This window comes from Bos mutus, chromosome 3 (assembly GCF_027580195.1).
Source record: "Bos mutus isolate GX-2022 chromosome 3, NWIPB_WYAK_1.1, whole genome shotgun sequence".
In the NCBI taxonomy this organism is placed as follows: domain Eukaryota; kingdom Metazoa; phylum Chordata; class Mammalia; order Artiodactyla; family Bovidae; genus Bos; species Bos mutus.
The window spans coordinates 117,421,583-117,443,898 of NC_091619.1; the positions used below are offsets into that span (position 1 = coordinate 117,421,583).

At 59.9% G+C, this 22,316-nt stretch overlaps 1 protein-coding gene across 2 annotated transcripts in view; it reads left to right on the plus strand.

The window, feature by feature from the left end:
* CROCC2 (ciliary rootlet coiled-coil, rootletin family member 2) overlaps nucleotides 1–22,316 on the plus strand; it is a 73,682-nt gene that overhangs the window by 20,893 nt on the left and 30,473 nt on the right. For both annotated transcript variants that reach the window (XM_070368642.1, XM_070368643.1), the window contains exons 6-20: nucleotides 2,007–2,107; nucleotides 2,551–2,748; nucleotides 3,259–3,355; nucleotides 3,436–3,528; nucleotides 3,667–3,855; nucleotides 4,261–4,451; nucleotides 6,182–6,364; nucleotides 6,775–6,919; nucleotides 7,348–7,494; nucleotides 7,702–7,932; nucleotides 12,144–12,337; nucleotides 15,373–15,500; nucleotides 15,893–16,041; nucleotides 16,561–16,737; nucleotides 20,733–20,825. In XM_070368642.1, the coding sequence (XP_070224743.1) occupies nucleotides 2,007–2,107; nucleotides 2,551–2,748; nucleotides 3,259–3,355; nucleotides 3,436–3,528; nucleotides 3,667–3,855; nucleotides 4,261–4,451; nucleotides 6,182–6,364; nucleotides 6,775–6,919; nucleotides 7,348–7,494; nucleotides 7,702–7,932; nucleotides 12,144–12,337; nucleotides 15,373–15,500; nucleotides 15,893–16,041; nucleotides 16,561–16,737; nucleotides 20,733–20,825 (2,316 nt within the window). The remainder of the gene's footprint in view (nucleotides 1–2,006; nucleotides 2,108–2,550; nucleotides 2,749–3,258; nucleotides 3,356–3,435; nucleotides 3,529–3,666; nucleotides 3,856–4,260; nucleotides 4,452–6,181; nucleotides 6,365–6,774; nucleotides 6,920–7,347; nucleotides 7,495–7,701; nucleotides 7,933–12,143; nucleotides 12,338–15,372; nucleotides 15,501–15,892; nucleotides 16,042–16,560; nucleotides 16,738–20,732; nucleotides 20,826–22,316) is intronic.

A 22,316-nucleotide genomic window follows, 5' to 3' on the forward strand; every position in this document is an offset into this window, starting at 1 on the left:
AAGAACACTGGAGTGGAGTGCATGCTAGAGAGCAGTTGTTTTGTAGTCTGTTTCTGATGTTCCAATATCTGAACTCCTTCAAGGTCTGAGTTTATTGTTTCTGCTGGTTCTTGATCATGGTGCTGGGCTCCTTTGTGTCTTTGGTGGTTTTCTGATTTCTTCAGTTAAGAGCCGTGTAGTATCCTTGGAACTCTGAAAATTCTTTGAAACCTGGAATGAAAATGGTATGTTCCAAAAAAGATTTTCATTTGCTTCAGGCAGATTCTAGGGACTCTGATCATCTTTGGGGCCACATGGAAGTAAATGTCCAGCTTAAATTTATTGTTTCAAAACCACCCAGGTTTTGTGAATTAGGCTGAAAACTGCACGGAGGCTAACTCATGCTTCCAAATCCAAATCTCCAAGATTTTTCCTTCCTGTCTTGGTCCCTCCAGGCTGCTGGAGCAGAAGTACCCCAGCCCCGGGCTTATAAACAAACATTTCCCACAGCTGTAGAGGCTGGAAGCCCAAGATCAAGGTGCCAGCCCTTTCAGTGGCTGGTGAGGATGAGCAGGGTTGTCTGAATCACCGATGACACCTTCTGGCTGTCCACTCAAACGGCAGAAGGGAGGGAGAGCTCGTGGGGCCCCTTTTCTAAGGGCACTAACACCCTTCATAGGGGTGGAGCTGAAAAGCCCTACCTCCAGATACGATCACGTGGGTGATTAGGTTTCAACATGTGAATTGGGGGGGACACTGCCCCTCCTACAGGCTGCGTGCATGTGTGTGCTGGTTCACCACCCACTGCAGCTCCTTGCAGTGCCTGCAGGCAGGTGTGTGTCTGTGTGTGTGTGTGTGTGCACATGTGGGCATGTGTGTGCTGGTTCATCTCCTTACAGCCCCTGCAGGCAGGTGTGTGTGTGTGTGTGTATCTGTGTGTGTGTGCACACTGGTTCCCTGTCCACTGTACCTGCTTACAGCCCCTGCAGGCAGGTGTGTGTGTGTATGTGTGTGTGTGCGGGTCTGCCTGTCTCTAGCACACCTTGCTTGGAATGCAACTTGGGGGGGTCACTCTTATAGGTGAGTAGACTCCCCCTTGAGAGGACCCAGGCTTTCCCCTATGTCCTCGGAGCCCCTGTGGTCAAAGAAACAAGTTCAAGTTGCGTTTGGCAAGTCGCTCTTGAGTCAGGAGCTTTCCCCGTCCCTGGCCTACGTGTCCCTTACCACAGCGGCCGCCAGCCTCGCTTCCAGAAGCTGTGGAGTCTGGCGTGTCCTGTATTTCCATCAGTGTCGGGCAGGCGGGGCCAGTGTCCACCCCTCCGTGTCACCCAAGCTCTCGATGACCACAGTGGGCGGGGGCCGCTCCAGGAGACGGTGCACCGCAGGGGGCATTTGGGCTCATGGGGGGCCTCAGTGGGGGTCGGGGAGGGGGCTCAGCAAAGGCCTCGTGAAGGGGCGGGTGGGGTGCGAGTCTGGAGCCAGAGGGCCTTTGGCTTTGTCTGAAGCAACATGGAAAAGCACTGGGGCTCCACCAGGTGGAGGGGCTGTGGGAGCCTGCAGAGCCCGGCCTCTGAGCTCAGCGTTCAGGACCCGGCCCTGGTCGTGGGGCTGGGGAGGCGGCATGGAGGCCGGGACTCTGAGTCTGGGCTTCAGTGCAGTTCCCTGCAAGGCTGGCCTCGCTGACCACACGGGGCTGTATCCTGCCGCCTCAACTCTCGCCCACACCTGACCCCCTGCCCCCACACCCCCACCGCCCACACCCCAGCTGAGTGCTGCCTTCACCCTCAGGGGGACCAGGCCGAGGGGGTCCTGGCTCTGCAGCTGGGGGTGCTCACCCCTACAGCCTCTGGGAGGGGAGCCAAGCCCTGTCCCAGGTAGGGGGCAGTCTGATTGTTGGGGAGGAGAAGGGGCCACAGAGGCTGATGACGAGGTCTGCTCCCCACCCCCGGTGCCGGAGGAGTGGTGTGGGGGTGAATGGGGTCACGGGCCCCCCACCCCTCAGCCTGGCCTCTGCCTCTCGCCTGCAGGCCGGGCGCGCCCGCTCAGGGCAGCCCCAGGACACCCTCCTGCAGAGGCAGGTCACCGCGCTCCGGGGACGCCTGGCCGAGCTGCGTGCAGCCACCGAGAAGTGCGTGCCCACCCGCTGGCCCAAGGGGGACAGAGGGCACCCTGGGGGAGGTGGCCGAGTGTACAGGGCAGGTCAGGCAGGGGGCCAGGTGCCATGAGCGGGTAGGCCACTTACGGAGCCACCGTCAGCAGGGGCGGGCGGACTTGCATGGAGCTTGGTCCTGGCCAGGCACCTCACCCTTGGTGACTGCCAGGACCTGTCTGTCGTGGGCCCTTGAGGCTCAGACAGTCCAAGTCCCGCTCCAGGCAGACAGCCCGTCCTGTGCGTCCTGGCCCAGCCCCGGCCCAGCCCCGCCCGGCTGTGAGGCCACCTGTGGGTCCTCTGCTGAGGTGGGCAGACCGCTGTCCTGAGACCAGACCCCGCCTGTCCCAGCCAGCGTGGAGCCCCCAGGCTGAGCCCACAGACACTCCTGAGGCTCAGCCGGGTGCGCCCTGGTCTCGCAGGGGCCTCGCTGACCTGCGGGCGGATGTGGCCAGGATGGCCCGGCGCCTGCACACGGCCTGCCTGAACCTCAGCTCCAACCTGCGGCTGACGGCCGGCAGTGAGGCCGCTGCCTTGGAGCAGCAGCTGCGGGACAAGGTGCGGGAGATGCTGCAGCTGCAGGGCTGCTGGGCCGCGGAGAAGGCGGCGCTCCAGGCCAGGTGTGTGGGCGCCTAGGGCTCTGCGTCTAGGGAGGCCCAAGGGTGGCCCCAGAGAAGAAGCTGGAAGGAAAGACAATAAACCATCAGAGGTGCTGCAGTCACAGGGAGGGGCAGGGCACAACCAGGGCAGGTGGGCAGAGGAAGCCTCACCACGGGGCAGGGAGGGGCAGGGCACAACCAGGGCAGGTGGGCAGAGGAAGCCTCACCACGGGGCAGGGAGGGGCAGGGCACAACCAGGGCAGGTGGGCAGAGGAAGCCTCACCACCGGGCTGGCGAGCTGAGTCCGGGTCATGGTGGGAGCTCGATGCTGAACTCAGGGTCTACACTGACCCCCGAGACAATGGGAGCCGCTGAAGTTTCTAGAGCGGGAGAGCGGCGTCTGATCGCAGTGGGGATCAGAGGCGGCCAACGGCACTACGGAGGAGGCAGACAGAGCCGGACTCCCAGGCCCCCAGTGCCCTGGGCTCTGATCTCCGCGTGGACAGCCCTGCCCCACCCCGCTGTCCCCAGACTCGCAGAACAGACACTGCTGGTGGAGAAACTCACCGAGCAAAACGCGAGCAAGGAGAGAGCCATCTCTTCCCTGAGAATGGACGTGCAGAGACTGGTGCGTGGCTGGGAGAGGGTGGCTGGTGTGTGGGGACCTGGGCCTCGCTGAGCAGCCTCCCCCACCCCCCATCCCTCCAGGAGTCCCAGCATGGCGGCGGAGGCCCGACGGCCCCAGAGGACTCGAGGGCGGAGGTGGAGACCCTGCGGCTTCTCTTGGACAGCATCACACAGGTGCAGGCCCAGCTGGGTCCTTCCCACGCGGGCAGCCGACGGGCCACAGGGCCCCTGCGGTTCAGGCTGGCCTGGGAGATGGTCTGGCAGGACCCGTATGCCCTCAGCCCTTAGCTCCATCCTCTCTGCTCCCTGAAGGTGGCCCAGGCAGATGCGGGGAGCGAGGAGCTGGCAAGGAGCAGTGGTGCTGAAGGCGAGGGGGCGCAGGGCCAACGGGGGAGCCCCCTGCATGCTGGGAACTCCCTGAGGGCTGAGTCCCCGGCGGACCCGGACTCAGCACTGTGGGCTGTGCGGCAGGCCATTCAGAGGTGGCGGCAGCGGGAGCAGGTAGGCAAAAGCCTGCCAGGCTGAGAAGGGCCGCTATGGGCCTGCCCGTGGCCCGCAGGAGGCTGCCCCCAGGAGGCTGCCCTCCAGGAGGCTGCCCCCAGGAGGCTGACCCCCAGGAGGCTGACCCCCAGGAGGCTGACCCCAGGAGGCTGACTTCCAGGAGGCTGACCCCCAGGAGGCTGACCCCCAGGAGGCTGACCCCCCCAGGAGGCTGACCCCCCCCAGGAGGCTGACCCCCCCCCCAGGAGGCTGACCCCCAGGAGGCTGACCCCCAGGAGGCTGGCCCTGCAGTGCGTCTCTGGTCGGAACTGCGTCCTTTCTCTGGGAGTAGGGGCCCCGGCTGGCTTCTGTGTTCAGAGGCCTGGCCAGGCCGCAGGGATTCACCACATCCCTACTCCTGGGCAGGAGCTGCGCCAGCAGCTGGAGTCGTCCGAGGCGAGGGCCACGGGGCTCCAGAAACAGCTGTCTGAAAGCCAGCGGGAGCTGCAGGCCTCAAGAAGCCTCCTGCAGGAGGAGCGCCAGGATCTCCGGGGCAAGCTGGAGGCACAGAGCCGGGAGGCACAGTGGAGCCGCATGACCAGCGAGCTCCTGGGGAGGTGAGGCTGGTGGGCAGGGCCACCCCCTCCACAAGGCCCTCTGGGAGAAGCTCCTGGGGAGGGGAGGCGAGCAGGCAGGTGCAAGCCCCTGGGGAGGTGAGGCCGACGGGCAGGCCCACAACCTCCATGAGGCCCTCTAGGAGAAGTTCCTGGGGAGGTGAGGCTGGCGGGGGGCAGGGCCACCTCCTCCACGAGGCCCTCTGGGAGAACAAGCTCCTGGGGAGGTGAGGCGGGAAGGCAGGGCCACCTCTTCCATGAGGCCCTCCAGGAGCAGAAGTGAAAACATCCAGATGGAGGCTGCCTCCCTCCCCTCTTCACCCCAAAGCCCTGCCTGCACTGAGCACCCCTCTTCCTGCTCTGGGCCCATCTGGGCTGCGTCCAGGACTCACTTTCCCAAAGCACGAGCCCTGCCCCTCGGCCCGCCTCCCAGACGCCCTTCCTGGGACCAGGCTGTGTTCTGCCCTGCCGCTCCATTCCCATTGCCGAGAGTCCTCCAGGGGTCTGGGCCATCCCTGGCAGGTGGTCCATGGACCCCCAGTTCCCTGCCGGCCCTCCTGGTGTGTCCCGTGGGTCTGGCGTCTCCTGGTGCACTTGGCCAGGAGGCTGTCTGGATGCTTCTGTGCACGTCTGACTCTCCTGGAGCGGGTGGTGGTGAGGGCCGGGAAGAGAACCCCTGGCAACGGTAGCCCTGGGCTTCCCAGACCCACATGCTGCCTGAGCCGGAGTATGGGGTGGGAACGTGCTGGCAGCCCAGGAAGGCTTCCTGCAGGAGGCAGCCATGAGGGGACGGATGGACAGCCTCCCGTGCTTCCCCTCGCTCACCCGGGGGTCGGGCCTGCAGGTCCCTCGGGGCTACCCCTTCTCTGGAGGGCCCAACAGTGCACTCAGTGCTGGGACAGGGGGTCCAAGGGAAGATTAGACCCAGTCCTGCTCATGCACAGACCATGGCAGAGACGGGAGCAGGCAGGTTAGGCCTGGCAGGAATGGGGGAGTCTGCGAGGTCTCGGGAGGGCCTTCCGGTAGGAGCGATGGGCGGAGGCATGGTGTGGGGAGGGCAGGCAGGGCCACCTCAGCCTGCTGAGGAGCAGCGGTCACTGGGGCGGGGCCATGGGGGCCTGTTCGCTGGGACACCGCCTTCCCACGAGCAGCTAGACCGCAGCGTCCTGAGGTCTGGGAGAGACAGACCCAGCAGTCCCTCAACAAGGGGATGAGAGGCTGAGTCAGGAGGCGTTTGGGGCCTCAGGACTTGGTGCTTTGGGGCCCGGCCGGGTAGGCAACAGCTGAGATCCAGTCCTGGCTGGCGGGTGACCTGCAGAGGGGACCTCGGGGTTGGGTGGGGGTCAGCAGTGAGTTCAGCTCTGACGAGGGTGCGGGTCTCCAGGGTCGGCTGTCAGGGCGGGTGAGCAGCACCTGGAGATGTGGGGGCCCCTGGCAGGCTGGGGTTCCCTCCTTCCCACGGGGTCTCGCCAGACTGGTTGGGCTTAGCGCACGGGGGCAGAGGCCCGAGTTTAGGGACACCCCAGGGTCGGCCCTCCGGGTTTACAGGCTCTCACAAGGCCCACACCCAGGAGCCACCCTGCCTGGACAAACCAGCTGGGGGTGGTCCGCATGTGTCCCTGAGCCTGGCCCAGAGCGGCCTCTGTGGCCCCCTTGCCCTGTTCGCCCCCTAGGCGCTGGGCAGAGGTGCGAATGTGCCCAGGACCCCAAGCCTTGGCCTCGCCTCCTTCTAGAGAGAAGACGGCTCTCGAGGAGACGGTTGAGGAGCTGAGGGGGGAGGCAGCCACGTCCCACGCTGAGAAACAGAGCTTGGAGGCCAGGAACGCAGAGCTGCAGAGGAGCCTCCGGCAGTGCACGGAGCAGAAGGAGGCGCTGGAGCGGCAGGGCGAGCGCGGCCGGAGGGCGTTGGAGAGCAGGTGGGCCTCCAGCAGGCGTCTCGGCCCCCAGGCCCCGCATCCCCCCACCCCCGGGACCAGCCTCATCAGGGGGTGCTAGTGAGACCGCAGACCCTCTCACGCTGACCACCACCCACCGCCTTCACACCCCACCCCAAGTCCAGCCAGTGCCAGACCCCCTACCTCGGGCAAACCCACCCCAATCCCTGGGCCCCGCTGGGGTGGGCCCCAGCATGGGTGCCCTCTCCTGGCCCAAGCTGTCACCCAGGTCCGGGCAGCTACTCCAGGCCTGCAGGGGACCCGTGCTCCTCCAGGGCCCTGGGCCTTGGGGGCAGCCTCAGGCGGTCACCCTGACTGCAGGCCCCACGAGGTGGCCCGGCTCTCGTCCTGAGGTGGCCTCATGCCCTCTGCCCTCTGTTTCTGGGTCTCAGTCAAGGGCGCCTGGAGCAGCTGGAGGGCACAGTCTCGGGGCTCAAGACGGAGCTGGTGTCGGCCCAGGAGGCGTTGGACTCAGCACGGCTGCAGAGGGACATCCTGGAGAGCGAGAGGGAGGGTCTGCACGGTGCCCTGGCCCGGGTGCGCCCCCAGCCGCCCTGCCCCGCCCCCTCCTCATCAGCCTGGGCTCACAGGCCACCCCCCGGCCCCAGCCTCAGTGGTGTCCCCACGCCACCCCACTTTACCCTGTCCTCCCCGGCCCCAGCCTGAGGGTGGCCTCCTTGGTCCCCGACCAGTGTGCCCTGGCCCGTCCCCTGAGTGCTGGCCAAGCTGCTCTTGGGGGACCCTCCCTGGGCTGCCCGCTTGCCTCCCCTGGCTGCAGCCTTGGACCCAGGGGCCGCCATCCACCCCCGGGGCCTCACCACTGCAGGACCACTTCCAGGCCCCCCGGAGCTCCAGCTTGCATGCCTCCATGATGCGCAGCTCACTCCCCACCCCACCGCAGCTCCCCCAGATCTAGAACCCATCCCAGCTTCCCTGCTGGGTGACCTGTGCCCTCCCTGCCCTAGGCCGAGTCCAGCAAAGCTGACCTGGAACTGCTCGTGAGCCGGCTCAAGGCAGAGGGGGTGGAGCAGAGGGATTCCCTGGCCAAGATGGCTGCTGTGACAGAGGCGCTGGCTCAGGACAAAGGCTCCCTGAACCACCTCGTCCTGCAGGTGAGACGAGAGCCCAGGGGCACGGACCTCCCCCGGGTCCCGCTTCCCCAGAGCAGCCGTGAGCCCCAGCCAGTCCCGGCCCCCCGAGCTCAGGGCTCCCCTTTCGTCCATCCTCCTCCCCACCGTATCCACTCCTGGACTTGGGGGCGAGGGCACGTGGGGCTTGGGTCTGCACACAGACCATCCCCCATACCCCCGACCCGGCAGCTGGAGCAGGAGCGGGACGAGCTGCGGGCGCAGCAGCAGACGCTGGCGCAGGGGCAGGCGGGCACCCGGGAGCAGCTGGCGCAGGCCGAGCGGCAGGTGGAGCTCCTGCGGGCCGAGAGGAGGGGACTGCAGCGGGCCTGCGGGCAGCTGGAGGAGCGGCTGGAGCGGCTGGAGGGTCAGGCAACCCGACTCCGGCGAGAACGGGCCCAGTTGCAGGAGCAGGTGGGCCAGGTGAGGGGGTCATGGGGTTCCCAGTCCCCAGCCCCATCCAGCAGGGCCGCCCCGCCTCTGGGGTGGACGGGCACACATGGATTTAGAAGCCGCGCTGGCCCTCGGATGTCGGCTTTCTAACCTCAGGCTGCCCAACTTGGCTGACTCGAAGCCGGCTTCCCGGTGTGGGAGGTAGGGGATGGGGATGCGGCACACAGAAAGGACGTCTACATCAGGCCTGGGCCCAGCACCCAGGGGCTGGGTCCCCCCTGCTCAGAGGGTCGAAGGCCTCGGGCCCAGTGACGCTCACACACTCTAGGGAAAGGCTCCCCTGCCCCTCCGTCGTCTTGTCTGTCTCCTTCCTGGGCCACGGCCACACAACAGAGCTGCCAGTCACACGCTCACAGCTGCATCCGTGCATCCGTTCCCAAATCTGCCGACGTGGATCTTCCATGGGGGTGGTCAGACTCCGTAGCACAAGACGCTGCGGCCCATTTGCTCTCTCCTGACTCCAGCCTTGGTGGTGCACGTGGAAACCCGTCCCTGCAGAGTCCTGGGCCCCCGTGGCATTCAGACTTCATGGCCGGTCACCTTCGGGACTCAGGCTAGCCTCTTCCTATTTCTCAGGCTCTGTCCTGTCCTTTCCCTGTTTTGGTTGACGCATCTCTACCTTGAGTAAAGCCAGTGCACAGCTCAGCGGTGAGCCCTGGTGTGGCCACCACCGTGGTCAGGATGCAGAGTGTCTGCAGCAGACCAGCAAGCGCCCCGGTGGCATGGCCGCCCAGGCGTCCCCTGCCCTGACCTCGCCACCGTGGACTGGCTTCACCAGCTTCAGACACTGCTGCACATGGAGTCGTGGGGTGCACACACTTTGGGGCCCAGTTTCTCACCCTCAACATGACGTCTTTGAGTCATCTCTGTTGTTAGGTGTGGCAAAGGCTCCTGCTCTTGACAGCATAGTAATATTCCGTCGTGTGGATAAATTAAATCTTTTACCCATTTCCCCACTGCTGGATTTTTAGGTTTCCGATTTGGAGGTAGCCGAGACTGCTACAAGCACGCATGTACAAATCTATACGGATATTCTCATTTCTCTTGAGTAAATACCTGAGAGTGAACTGTGGAGTCACGGGGTAGATGTTCTCGAACATTAAAGAATCTGCCAAGCAGTTTTCCCAAGTGGTTGAATCATTCCACTTGCCAGCACTGTGGGCGGCTTCCGGCTGCTGCTCAGCCTGGTCAGCGTTTGGCATCACCCGCCTTGCCACTCTCAGTGTGTGGAGTTACTTGCCTTTGTGGTTTTGTTGGCCATTTTCTGATGATAAAAGGCATTGAGCACATTTTCATGTGCTTATTAAACATCTGTATCCCTTATCTTGTCAAGTGTCTGTTCAGGGCTATCGTCTACTTTTATTGGGCTTTCCCATTTTGATTACGGGTTTCTAGTTCACGTATCTTGGGTACAAGCACTTTGTCAGACAGATGTTCTCACGTTTGTGTGATCTGTGTACACATTTTGTTGCCAACATTTTTGATGGACAGGAAAGTTTAACGTTGCCAATATTCAGTTTAGCAAATTTTTAAAAAATTTATGGTTAGTATTTTCTAGGTGTTGTCTGAGAAATGTTGGCCCAGCCCAAGGACAAGACAGTATCCGATGTGTTTCCCTCCAGTTCTTAGGTCTGTGATCCACTTAAAGCTGGTTTTTCTGTACAGCAGAGCCTCTCACAGCGTGCTCCTCAGACCAGCAGCGTCAGTCATCACTTGAGAACCTGCTTAACATGCAGATTCTCAGCTGCCCTCCCAAAACCTACTGAATCTGAAACTCTGTGGATGGGGCCAAAACTCTGGATTTTAATCATCCATCCTCGTGATTCTGATGTACATGACGGTGTGAAAACTGTGGGTGTGTGGTGTGAAACAGGAACTGAGGTCCATGAATGTTTGCATTAATATCCCGTTGTTTCAGCTCCAATTTTTAAAAGACTTTCCTTTCTTCTTGGATGATCTTGGCAACTTGTTAAAAATAAACTGATCATATGTGTGTGTGTATGTGTCCTGATCATATTGTTCATCTGTGCAGACTGACCGATTTGTTCATCCTTTCACCAAACCTGCTACAGTAACCTGCATTACTGTAGCTTTCTAATATCTTGTAATGAAGTAATGTTGAGCATTCCCATCTAATCCTTCTTCTCAAGATTGTTTGGTTATTTACATTTCAGAATCATGTTTGTCAATTTCTACACCCAAAAAACCCTGGTAGAACTTTGCCTGGGATTTTGTTGAATTTATAGATCAGTTTGAGAAGAGTGGACATCTTAACTCTACCCAGCTGTCTATCCATGAACATGGTACATCTCTCCGTTTTTTCTTTACTTAATTCCTCTCAGCTGTGTTTTGTAGTTTTCAGTGTAGAGGTCTTACACATCTTTGATTAAACTAATTCCTGGATTTGATATTATGCCTTGCTGTTCGCATTTCATTTTTCTATGTCCATTACTAGTATATAGAAATATAATCTCATATATCAACTTTTGATCATGCAACCCTGACAGACAGACTGATAAGCACTGGGATTTTACATGCACATCATCACACTATATGTGAATAACAGCGGTTTTATTTCCTTTCTGGTCTCAGTGACTTTCATCTCTTCCCTTAATTCACTGGCTAAAGACCTACAGAAAAAAGTTGAAAAAAAGTGGTGGGCATGGCCATCTTTCTGTTAATGGCATACCCGACTGGAGAAAGAATGTCACCGTTAAGTATGATGCAGTCCTCAGGTCTTTCATAGATGCCTCTTATCAGATTGAGGAAGTGCTCTTTCATTCCTGGCATGCTGAGATTTTTTTTAACGATGGATGGGTTTTGAATCCCATTAAATGTGTTCCCTGACTCTGTTAAGATGATCATGTCGTGGTTCTCATTCTGTTAAGCATCCGGTTCTGTGGTGAAAGTCCACACTTTGCCACCCATCTTCTTGAACGTGCTAATCACAGCTGTGTCAAAGTCCGTGTTTGATAACTTCAGTATCTGGAAGCCAGACGGGCAGGGAGGTGCATGTGTCTGTTTTATCTTACATGCAGCTTTTTGCCAAGTGATTATACCCCTGACATACCTGGTTGTGTTGAACAAAAGCCACGTATTAAATATAAAAAACTGTAGGGATAATTTCAGGATCTCGATGATGCTGTTCTTCTAGGGAAGACTGCCTTTTGGTTCTGGCAGGCAGTGGAGGCAGATCACTGTAATCCATGCCTGAGATGATTCAAACCTGATCTTCATGTCCTGGAAAGCTAGAAGAGCAAAAGTGTCAGCGGCTCGGTCTTGTCTGACTCTTTGCAACCCCGTGGATTGCAGCCCACCAGGCTCCTCTGTCCATGGAGTTCTCCAGGCAAGGATCCTGGAGTGGGCAGTCATTCCCTTCTCCAGGGGACTTTCCCAGCCTAGGGATGGAGCCCGGGTCCTGCATTGCAGGCAGATGCTTTACCATCTGAGCCTCCAGGGGAGCCGGGTTTGGGGGAGTGTCTATTCTGCTTCACCAGCACTACGAGGACGAAGCCCTCCTGTGATTACAGCTGGAAACTTGGATGCTTATCAGGACCCTCTGCTCTGAGGTCTGTAAGCCCGAGTTCTTATACTCCTAAAGACACAGGACTGCTGGAAGCTCTCCCTGGCTTCTCAGCTCTTCAGCCCAGACTTAAATCCGCACATGCTCTAAGGAGAGAAGAGATGCTGAGTGGTGGCCTCCTCTACCTCCCTCTCCTCTGGGATTTTGGCTCCTTCAGTCTCAGCCCCTGGGCAGCTCTCTGAGGCCCTATTCGGACTCCTGTGACAGATTTTGTCCAGACTTTTGTGATGCTCCTGCTGGAGGTGTTAGTGTGCAACAACCTGGTCTTCTGTGACCTTCTTCACATTTCTGTGCAATGTCTCCCAGCCCCGGAAACTTGTGGCCCAGCAAAGGTTGCTGTTTAGATTGACAGCTGGGTCCCACCTGGCGATGCTCAACCCAGTAATTTCTCCATCGTGGTTTCAGGGCTGGAGGCCCCTCTGCTGTGAAGACACATGTGCACGGGGGGTCCTCTACGTCTCCTGGCCACGCTCCTCCTCCACACTTTCCTCTGTTGCTATTCTGAAGGAAACCACCTTTTCCGAAGTCCTTCTCCCTCGAGAGGCCCCTCGTAACCCTCCCACTCTCTCTGCTGGACTTTCCCCTCCTCCTCCTCTAGGTCACATGCAAGAAACAGGCCCTGGAGAAGCAGCTGGCCCAAAGCCTGCAGGACCAGGAGGCCCAGATGGCCGCTCTCCAGAGGGCCCTGCAGGAGAAGGAGGCTTTGTCTGAAGAGCGAGTCCAGCTGCTGGCCAAGCAGGAGGCCCTGGAGAAGCAAGGTCAGCTCATGGCCGAGGAGGCAGCCGATCTCAGGTACCTGGGGACCTACGAGCAAGTGTTCGTGTGGCCTTGACCTCCAGGAGCCCACGTAGTGGGGATGGGCAGTCACCCAGTGACTGCAGGGGCAGAGCAAGTGTGTGTATATGGGAGAGAGGCTATAAGTGAGGGGCGAACGCAGTGCCTGAGGGCCCAAGGAGCCCCTGGAAGAGGCACATGTGCCTAGGACAGCCTTCCTGAGAGACGGGGCTGCGCTGGCCAGGTGGCAGGCAGCAGAAACCCATCTCAGACCAGCAGAAAGGTGGGGAAAGTCTTGCTCACGGACCTGAGCAGTACCGGGTATACACGGCTTCAGGCAAGGCTGGATCCATGCACTCCCATGGTACCCTCAACTGCCCGCCTCTCCCCTGTCATTCTTGGGCAGGCTCAAGGTGAAAGCGGGCAAGATGGCCAGCAGACACAGAGCCATTGATGTCCTTGAGTGGATCCTGGGAGCCACAGGGCTCAGACGGGCAGCCTGTGGCCCTGTGCTTATTCCTGGAGCCTGGGTGGCAGCAGCTCCAGGGAGCCATGAGGCTGGGGGGGCATGGTAAACCCTGAAACCGTTGGGGCCACTGCCAGGAGAGCTGAGACAGACACTCGTAGGCAAGAAGGGGTGCCCTGCAGACTTGCCTGGTGAACTGAGCTGGCCCGTGACCTCTGACGACATCCACAGGTCATGGCTTTCTGCACCTTGCGCCCGTCTAAGGAACATCCAAGTATTTTTGTAGAAAGAGTTCCTCCCAGAATTCCAGAACTAGAGGCTATGAGGAAACTTAGAGCCCGCGGTCCTTGAACTTCGTCATGGAAGAAAGAGGGAAGGAAAGAGGGAAGACTCCCCTCCCAATGCAACTGTGGGCACAGACTGCAGCAGGAAGCCTGACGAGGTCTCTGTGGGTCGGCGGCAGCAGAGGGTCCCAGGCTCTGCCCCTGGCCCCTCCCAGGCCCCACTGGCACTCAGGGCAGGGGTCGGGGGCCTCTTTCCTCCTGCCATCATTTGCTGCCCAGCTCACAGGCCCTGGTCAGAGGATCCTCCCGTGACTCACCCGTGACCACTGGGCCCAGGGTCTCTGTACACGGTGGTCCTGCAGACCCCAGACAGAGTCACATGCCCATTATACAGCGTTTCCCAGTGACCAGTCTGAGCCTCTGCTGACAAGGTGCTTGACATGACTTGCTTCTCCTAATGAGTGAGGACCCTGGGTTTTGAGGTCGTCTGGCCCCCAGTCCCAGGCCCTGACAAGGCTGCAGCACCAGGGAACCCTCTCAGTTCTCAGGCTTCAGCGAGATGGCCTGGGTCCTCACCCGCACCCCCACGCCCTTGCTGGTGGTGCCAGCTGCCTTCCAGGAGGCGGGATGAGGGAGAGACTGGACTCGTTCTCAGAGTCTCTCCCTCTGGGTTACCATTCAGTGTCTGACCCACACAGGCCACGACCCCAGAGGGGACCAGGCGGGCGCCTGGGAGAAAGTGGGTGTGAGGCAGACAGAAAACTGGGAAGAGCCCTCCAGGCAGAGTACACAGGCACATGGACGTGGGGGGTGGAGAACGTGTGGGAGCTTAGATGGCGGGGACCTGGGGGGCGGGTATCAGAGAAGCGAGGCTCCTGGGCTCTGCAGACACCAGGGCGCCCTGGGAGGTGCTGACACGCCCCACCCCGATGCTAGAGCAGCCGTGTGCAGGGCCCGAGGGAGGCTTCGGGGGCCAGATGGGCAGGCTAGGCAAGGCCCTCTGCGCCCACAGCGCTCCCTGGCCCGCCGGCCTGTTTGGGGCTGGGCGTGGGCTGTGTCTTCACACGCCGTCTGTGCTGAGTGTTTGTGGAGTGTCCTTGTTGTTTGGCCAGTGGGTTTTTTTCACCGTGCATCAGGGCAGGACACAGCACATAACCATCAACATGAACGCAGGCGCGCTGTCTGGCTGGCGACTGATGGACTCGCTGTCGGAGAGGCGGGTCCTGCCATCACCCTCCCCAGAAGCGGGAGCTGCTGAGTCGCCGAGCTCATCCCAGGCATTTTCTGACTGGCCCTGTCTGTGCCCAGACTCAGAGGCAGCTTCACCCCAGGGATGGTGCTGCGCGTGTTCTGCGCTGGAGGCTGCTTCTCAGGGCGGGCAGAGAGTTTCCTCACCATCGTTAGCAGCGGACGAGATGCACCGGGTTTCTGAAATGTTCTTGCGTTGACGCTGAGTCTGATTCAGGCCCTGTGTGAGGCTACAGGCAGTGTCCTGGACTGCGTCATCGGTTCACGTATATTTCTAAAGCGCTGACCCTAGAACTGGAATTGCTGGTCCAAAGAAAGACACACACAGTGTATGCTTTAGTCCCCGTCTGCCAAAGTGGCCCTCGAACCCCTGCCAATAAGAGATATGATCACTGTTTTCAGCTTTGCTGATGTGATGCATGATGGATGAAACGGCACAGGTGAAATCTGAACCCCCTTGAGGACTAGTGAGTTTCATGTGTTTATTCACCATTCCTGTTTTCTTTGTGAATAACAGCCATTATTCTCATTTTCCTGTAGGATAGGATAAGCCACTTTCTGTCATTGATCGGTAGGAGCTCTTTGTACTCGATGGACATTAACTACAGTATATTTAGTGCAAATATTGTCTCCGAGTCTGTCCCCCCATCTTTTGACTTGATCTGTGGAATCTTTTCTGCACAAAACTCTGCCCCCCTCTCTTTAAATGTACTCAGAACTGTTGGCCTCCTTATTTTTGTCTTCTGACTTTTGTGTCTCGCTTAAGACTATAAAATATCCTTCTGTACTTTTTTCTACGCTTTTTACAGTTCAGAGTTGCTTAGCTGTTACCTGTTTTGGTTTTGTATTTAGCTTTTTAATCCACCTATTTTCTGTGTGGGCGCCAATCTGTTCTTAGAGATTTAAAATGAATGAGCCATCCTCTGCTTGCCTTCAGATGGACAGCCCGGCCTTGGAGGACACCCTCCTAGCAAATAGGCTCCGTGCTGCCCCTCGTCCAGCAGGGTCCTCTGCCGGTGTGGGTGACTCGCCTGTGCTGTGATGACTCTCTGCAGGGCCGAGAGGGACGCCCTGGAGAGCAGCCTCTTTGAGGCCCAACAGCTGGCGTCGCAGCTGCAGGCGCGGCAGGAGCAGCTGGAGGGAGAGGCCCGGGGTGCACGGCTGGCCCGGCAGGCCCTGCAAGGTGCTGCTCCGACGGGCCCCCTCTGCCCGCTTCCCTGAGCTTGTCCCCTGGTGGGCAGCCCCCAGTCACTGCGCCCCAATGGGGCCCGAACACAGCAGGGAGCTCACGTCTGAGGTCACCCAAGAGCTCCTGCCACTCCCGTCTGCGACTGGCGGGCACCTGCCAGGCCTGCTGCCGGCCCAAGGCTCAGGATGGGCTGTCACAGGTCCACGTGGCAGCCCCTGCCCAACCCCGTGCCCCTGTGGGGGCTGCCATCAAGACATGCGCCTGCTGAGTGGTCGGGGGGCTCTGTCCCACCAGCTTGCAGCCTCCCCAGATCCAGGGGCCCACGGGCGGCTGGGTGTTGGGGCCTGGGCCTCCCCACAGGTCTGGACATACCTGTCACTCGGCAGTGGAACTGGAGCAGCTGCAGAGCGTCCAGGAGGCCCAGGAGACGAGGCTCCGGCGGCAGGCGGCGCAGCAGGAGCGGGACGCGCAGCTGGCCCTGGAGAGCTGGGCGCTGGCCCACCGCGAGGACCTCGCCTGGCTCCAGAGGGAGAAGGTCTGCCCGGTCACTGCCCAGGGGTCTGCTGTGTCCGCAGGGGCGGTGGGCAGGAGACCAGCGGTGGCAGGCGGGCCGGAGGACCGCTCACAGTGCGCCTGGATGTTGTGTCCCTCACAGAAGAGGTGCCCCCGGGTGTAGGCTGACCTGCCGCGGTCTGAGGCCCGTATTTGCAGGGAGCTCCGTGCCCTCCGAGCCGTCCGCTGGTCCCAGGCGGGCAGACCCTGTGTGGCACGTCCTCACACACACTGCTGTCAGGGTGCTTGGCACTCCCTGAGCTCAAGAACGGCTTCTGAGCTGTGACTGGGCCGTGGCGTGGTGGATGCTGAGGCCCAGAGCCCTCCACAGCTCCTGTCACTGCGGGAGACAGGCCCTGCAGCCGGCTGGCCGGGACGGTCCCCCGGCAGCTGTCCCGCCCCGGTGCCCACGAACCTGCTCTCACTCAGGAGCGCAGAGGCCTGCTGCTCGCGCGAGCTCTGACCCGTGCGTCTTCACACCTGTCCCTCTCCTTCGGCCCAGGAGACCCTGAGTCTGTCTCTGATGGAGGAAAAGGAAGCAGCAGCACGCCGGCTGAAACAGGAGAAGGAGCTCTCGGCAAAGAACGCAACCAGGAGGGCGGCGCTGAAGGAGGAAATTCAGAGCCTAAGGCGTGAGCGAGACGAGAGTCTCCTTCAGCTGCAGCACGAGAAGCAGCAGGTGACAGGCCGTGAGGCGGGGCCCATCCACCCCCGCGCCTGCTCCGGCCCAGTCAGCGGGCTGCGGGGGTTGGCGTGAGAGGCGTGACGGGGGCCGTGAGGCGGGCCCCATCCACCCCCAAGCCTGCTCCGGCCCAGTCAGCGGGCTGTGGGAGTCGCCGTGAAGAGTCGCTGTAGTTGCAGCTTTGATCTCCTACCGCACTCCTGGTGCACATTCACCCTCCACTCAGTCCCTCCATCCATCTCTCCACCCCCCCACCCATCTGTCCATCCATCTGCCTGTCCAGCCATCCATCTATGTATCCACCCACCTGTCTATCCATTAGTCCACCTGCCCACTTACAAATATACACACATATATCTGTATATACACACACACACATATATACATATTATAAAGGGTCAGTTTTCATTCCAATCCCAAAGAATGACACTGCCAAAGAATGTTCAAACTACCTCACAATTGCACTCATTTCACATTCTCACAAGGTAACGCTCAAAATCCCTCAAGCCAGGCTCTAATAATATGTGAACCAAGAGCTTGCAGGTGTACAAGCTGGATTTAGAAAAGGCAGATGAACCAGAGATCAAACTTCCAACATTCGCCAGATCTTAGAAAAAAGCAAGGTAATTCCAGAAAAACATCTACTTCTGCTCCATGGACTATGCTAAAGCCTTTGACTGTGGATCACAACCACTGTGGAAAATTCTTCAAAAGATGGGAACACCAGCCCACCTGACCTGCCTCCTGAGAGATCTGTATGCAAGTCAAGAAGCAAGAGTTCAAACTGGACATGGAACAACAGACTGGTTCCAAATAGGAAAAAAAGAACATCAAGGCTGTATATTGTCACCCTGCTTATTTAACTTCTATGCAGAGTACATCATGAGAAACGCTGGGCTGGAGGAAGCACAAGCTGGAACCAAGATTGCTCTGAGGTTACTGATATTTCAAGAGCCTCTTGATACAGGTGAAAGAGGAGCATGAAGAAGCTGGCTTAAAACTCAATATTCAAAAAATGAAGATCATAGCATCCGGTCCCATCACTTCATGGCAAATAGATGGAGAAAAACTGAAAACAGTGTCAGAGTTTATTTTCTTGGGCTCCAAAATCACTGCAGATGGTGACTGCAGCCATGAAATTAAAAGACGCTTACTTCTTGGAAGGAAAGTTATGACCAACCTAGACACATATTAAAAAGCAGAGACATCACTTTGGCGACAAAAGTCCATCTAGTCAAAGCTATGGTTTTTTCCAGTAGTCAAGCTCGGATGTGAGAGTTGGGCCATAAGGAAGGCTGAGACCAGTTCAAAAGAACTGATGCTTTTGAACTGTGGTTCTGGAGAAGACTCTTGAGAATCCCTTGGACTGCAAGGAGATCCAACCAGTCCATCCTAAAAGAAATCAACCCTGAATATTCATTGGAAGGACTGATGCTGAAGGTGAAGTTCCAGTACTTTGGCCACCTGATGCAAAGAGCCAACTCATTGGAAAAGACCCTGATGCTGGGAAAGGTTGAAGGCAGGAGGAGAAGGGGATGACAGAGGATGAGCTGGTTAGATGGCATTACTGACTCGATGGACATGAGTTGAGCAAACTCCAGGAGATAGTGAATGACAGGGAAGCCTGGTGGGCTACAGTTCATGGGGTCGCAAGGAGTTGGACACAGCTTAGTGACTGAACAACAATAACATTTACACACTTATGCACGCACTGTGTTTCCATTCAGTTGTCCGTCATCTTTCTATCCACTTGAATGTTCATCCTTTATTCACACACCCAGCCGTCCACCCACAAATCTGGCCATCTATTAACATACCCAATTGTCCATCCACACACTTGACCATACATCTATCCATCAATTTGCTTAAATACCCATCCAGCTATGCACACACATGACCGTCAGGACTATCCATCCGCTCATTCAGCCACCCATGCACTCACTTGCTCAACCACTCATCTGTCAGCCACTTACAGGCCCTTTCCTCTGTCCACACACTCAGCTGCCCACCCATATCCACTGTCCATCCGTGCATCTGGTTATCCTTCAGTCTGTCTGATGAGCCAGCCAGTCATCCGTCAGTGTGTTCATCCATCAGCCAACCAGCCAACCAGCCTCTAAGCAGACACTGGCATGTGACAGCTACCCGCCGAGACCAGGCTGTTTCAGTGTTCCATGCCATCCTAAAGCACGCACTGCTGAGTGGGCGGAGTAGACAAGTGAATACCTCCATGTGGGTTATCGCATGGGACTCTCAGATGTTAGTGCAAACTACAAATCGTGAGGGAAGAGTCACAGTGCAGGAATAACCAAGGTTCGTTGTCAGACTTCTGCTTCGCTGGTTTCATCCTCAGAACACTGGAAGGGGCGCCCTGTTTCGGGGCCCCCTTGGCTGGTGGGAAACAGATTCGCAGACGGTGAATAACCTGCCCGGAGTGGCTCCGTGCACCTGCTGGGCACCAAAGCCCGTGTCCTCTGCTGTTCCACTCTCCTGCATCCTGGGATGGAGGAAGCAAGCGTTTGCAGGGTGGCAGCATTGCAAGGGTGGGGGGCAAAGGAGGACCTGGAGGCACCCTACCGACGTCCAGGGACGGTGTGAGATTCTGGGTAAGGCCCTCAGCTTCTGCTGCCCGCGAGTGGCCCGCGGGACTCCAGGAAGCACGACTCGCAGCTACAGTTTTGCTGTAAAGGACGCAGGTCAGGACAAGTCTGGTGGAGAGACCCAGGGAAGGGTCGTCTCTTCACAGTCAGGGCAGGTCACCTGCTGGCAAATCAGGATGTTTAAACCCGCAAGTTCAGGGTTCTGTTGGGGTTGGCTTGCATGGGTGTAATCAGCCTCCTCCCTAGGCTGAGTGGGGGCCTCTCTGCGGCTCCCGGATCACAAGCTCAGGTGCGGTCTCAGGGCGGGTCCAGAACGGAAGCCCCTCACTGGGGACGCTCAGGGTTTCCACGCTCCCCCGGCTGCGCGCAGACCGGCAGGTGGGCACCAACACCGCTGTGCCCACCTCTGCGGCACAGGCAGCACCCCAGGCCTTTCTCTTCTTGGGATCGCCAACCAGATGGGTCCTTCCACACTGAGCTCACACGTGGTCTTTTTTTTTAACACGAAAGCACTCTGTATTGGGATGCAGCCGATTAACAGTGCTGCAGTTCCCAGTGAGTAGCACAGGGACTCAGTCATACACACACATGTATCCTTTCTCCCAGACCCCCTCCCCCTAGATGGGCCTTTTCCACGGCTGATGACACCCTGGGGGGCACAGGGACACCCCCCTTCCTTCTGCTGGCCTCCCTTTGGTGGGAGTTCTGCGACTGATATCAGTAATGCTAGAAATAATCATTGGAGACCCTGGAAGCAGGGCATCCCACCCAGGCTCATACACACACGCCTCCAGGCTGCCCTCCTGTGCCGTCCTGAAGCACGCACAATTGAGTGACTGAACAGATAAGTAAACACGCACATGTGGGTTGTCGCACTGTGACAGGACTCTCAGGGGTCCCGATGGGTCTGGCGTGGGGGGAGGCATGTCTGTGACTGACTGCGAGTCACTCTGAGTCCCCTCCCAGCCTGGCAACAGAGCAGGGCCCTTCCACCTTAGGGCCAATGGGTGCGATGTGGCACCCCCGGGGGGCCCTTGCCCACCCCTCACTCTCAGCGACGCAGAGCGTCTGGGGAGGTTAAGACCTGTCCGTGGTTCTTGCTCTGTGCCTGGGGTGGGTGGGGAGCTCCAGGGAGGAGGTGGTCCATGAAGACCCCTGACCTACGCTGGGGAAGAGCAGGTACTGGGCAGGTGCCGGTGGAGGGGGGGCATCCTGGGCGGAGACGAGGGGGGCGCAGGTGGGACCCGCCCCCCCAGGACTCAGCTGCCTCCGAGGGGCTCCCTGCTCCTAGAGCCCGCTGTCCTGGTGTCGGGGCCGTGACTCCCAGCACCCCACTGAGCCCTCCATCAGAGCCCCCAGCCTGCTCAGGAGCGCCCCACCCCTGTCACTCAGGCCCTGCTTCTACGAGACGCGGAGCTGAGCCGGCTGCGGGGGGAGCTGCAGCTGGTACGGCAGGAGGCCCAGGGCCAGCAAGAACAAGCCGAGGTGAGCCCCTCCGGGCCAGAGCCGGACGCCTGGCCTGGCCGCCCACACGGCCCAGCAGGCACAGCGGACCCCAGAGGCACCCGCTCCCTGCCTGCTCCCGGGGGGTCTCCCCTCCACCCCACCCCAGCCACCTGAACCTCAGTTTCCCCCAGATGACCCAGGCTCCCTGCCGGGGGGACAGTGTCTCCATGGGACGAAAAGGTGATGGAACGGGATGGGGTGGGGAGCGTGGGGTGGACCAGGGAGGGGAGGGTGGGCAGGCCCCACGCCCTTGCAGAAGCCGCAGAGGGGAGGGCCTGACACCAGCAAGAGGGGGACAGAGCCCGGGTCTGTGCTGCTAGCCCCCCTGGCATGCTGAGGCGCGGCTGCCAGAGGCTCAGAGGCCTCGGCTGACTCTCTGGAGAGTCCCCTCCCAGAGGACAAGCGCAGCTGGGGAGGCCGCATTGGGCCTGAGGCAGAGACTGCCCGGAAAAGACCCTGCAGAGAATTCCGAGCAGGGCGGGAGGGGGCATCCAAGGGGCCGGGAGACCCCAGCAGGCAGCTGCCCGCCTGGGCCAGTGGACAGAGGCCCACAGGGCATGGAGGCCACTGCGGGCAGCCGGCTGGCCACCTGGGGCCCCAAGTCCTCCTCAGGAGTCCACGTCTGGGGGCGGGGCAGGCAACAGCAACCAAGACTCCGGGGAGTAGGGTAGGCCCCTGGGCCCTATGCCCCCAGCCCGTGGGCCCATTTATGGAGTGGGGTGCCGCAGAGACCAGGGCTGCTCTGGAGGAGGGGCAGAGCAGGGTGGCAGGACAGGGGGAGGGCTCGGGCAGCTGGTGCGGTCAGGCAGGACCCCGGGGGGCTGCTGGGGAGCAGATAGGAGGGGCAGGGGTGATGGCTCAGGGCAGGGTTGGGGCTGGGGGACAGAACCCCTGCAGGGGTCAGGGCTGATCACAGGCGAGGCCAGGCCCGGCTCCCCGCTCCCCTCAGGGCACTCCCTTGGTGCAGCCGGGCCGCACCCTGTCCCCTCTGCCTCCTGCCTCTGTGCTCCCGGCCTGGCCACATGCCTTCCCCACTGGTGCCCCATGTGTCCCCAGCCCCAGGGGCGCAGGGTTAGATGCTCCTCTGTTGGTGAACGACTCAGTGAATCCAGAAACGAGTGAGTGGACGGCCCGTGGGCTGCAGGGTCAAGCCCAGAGCTAACCCCACGAGCAGGGCCGTGCTCGGGGCCTGCCCACAAGAGGCCGAGTGGACGTGCCTCCTGACCGAGGGCTGGCCGCCCAGAAGACAGGACCCGGGGAGGCCGTGCAGTTTGCGCCAACCTACCAGACAGCGGGGGGAGGGGCACTGGGTGGGGAGGGTACTGCACTGGGCGGGGGAGGGGCATTGGGTGGAGTAGGGGCCCTGGGCAGGGGGAGGGCCCTGGGCAGGGGAGGGGCCCTGGGCAGGGGGTTACTGGGTGGGGGAGGGGCCCTGGGCTGGGAGGGGCACTGGGCTGGGAGGGGTGCAGG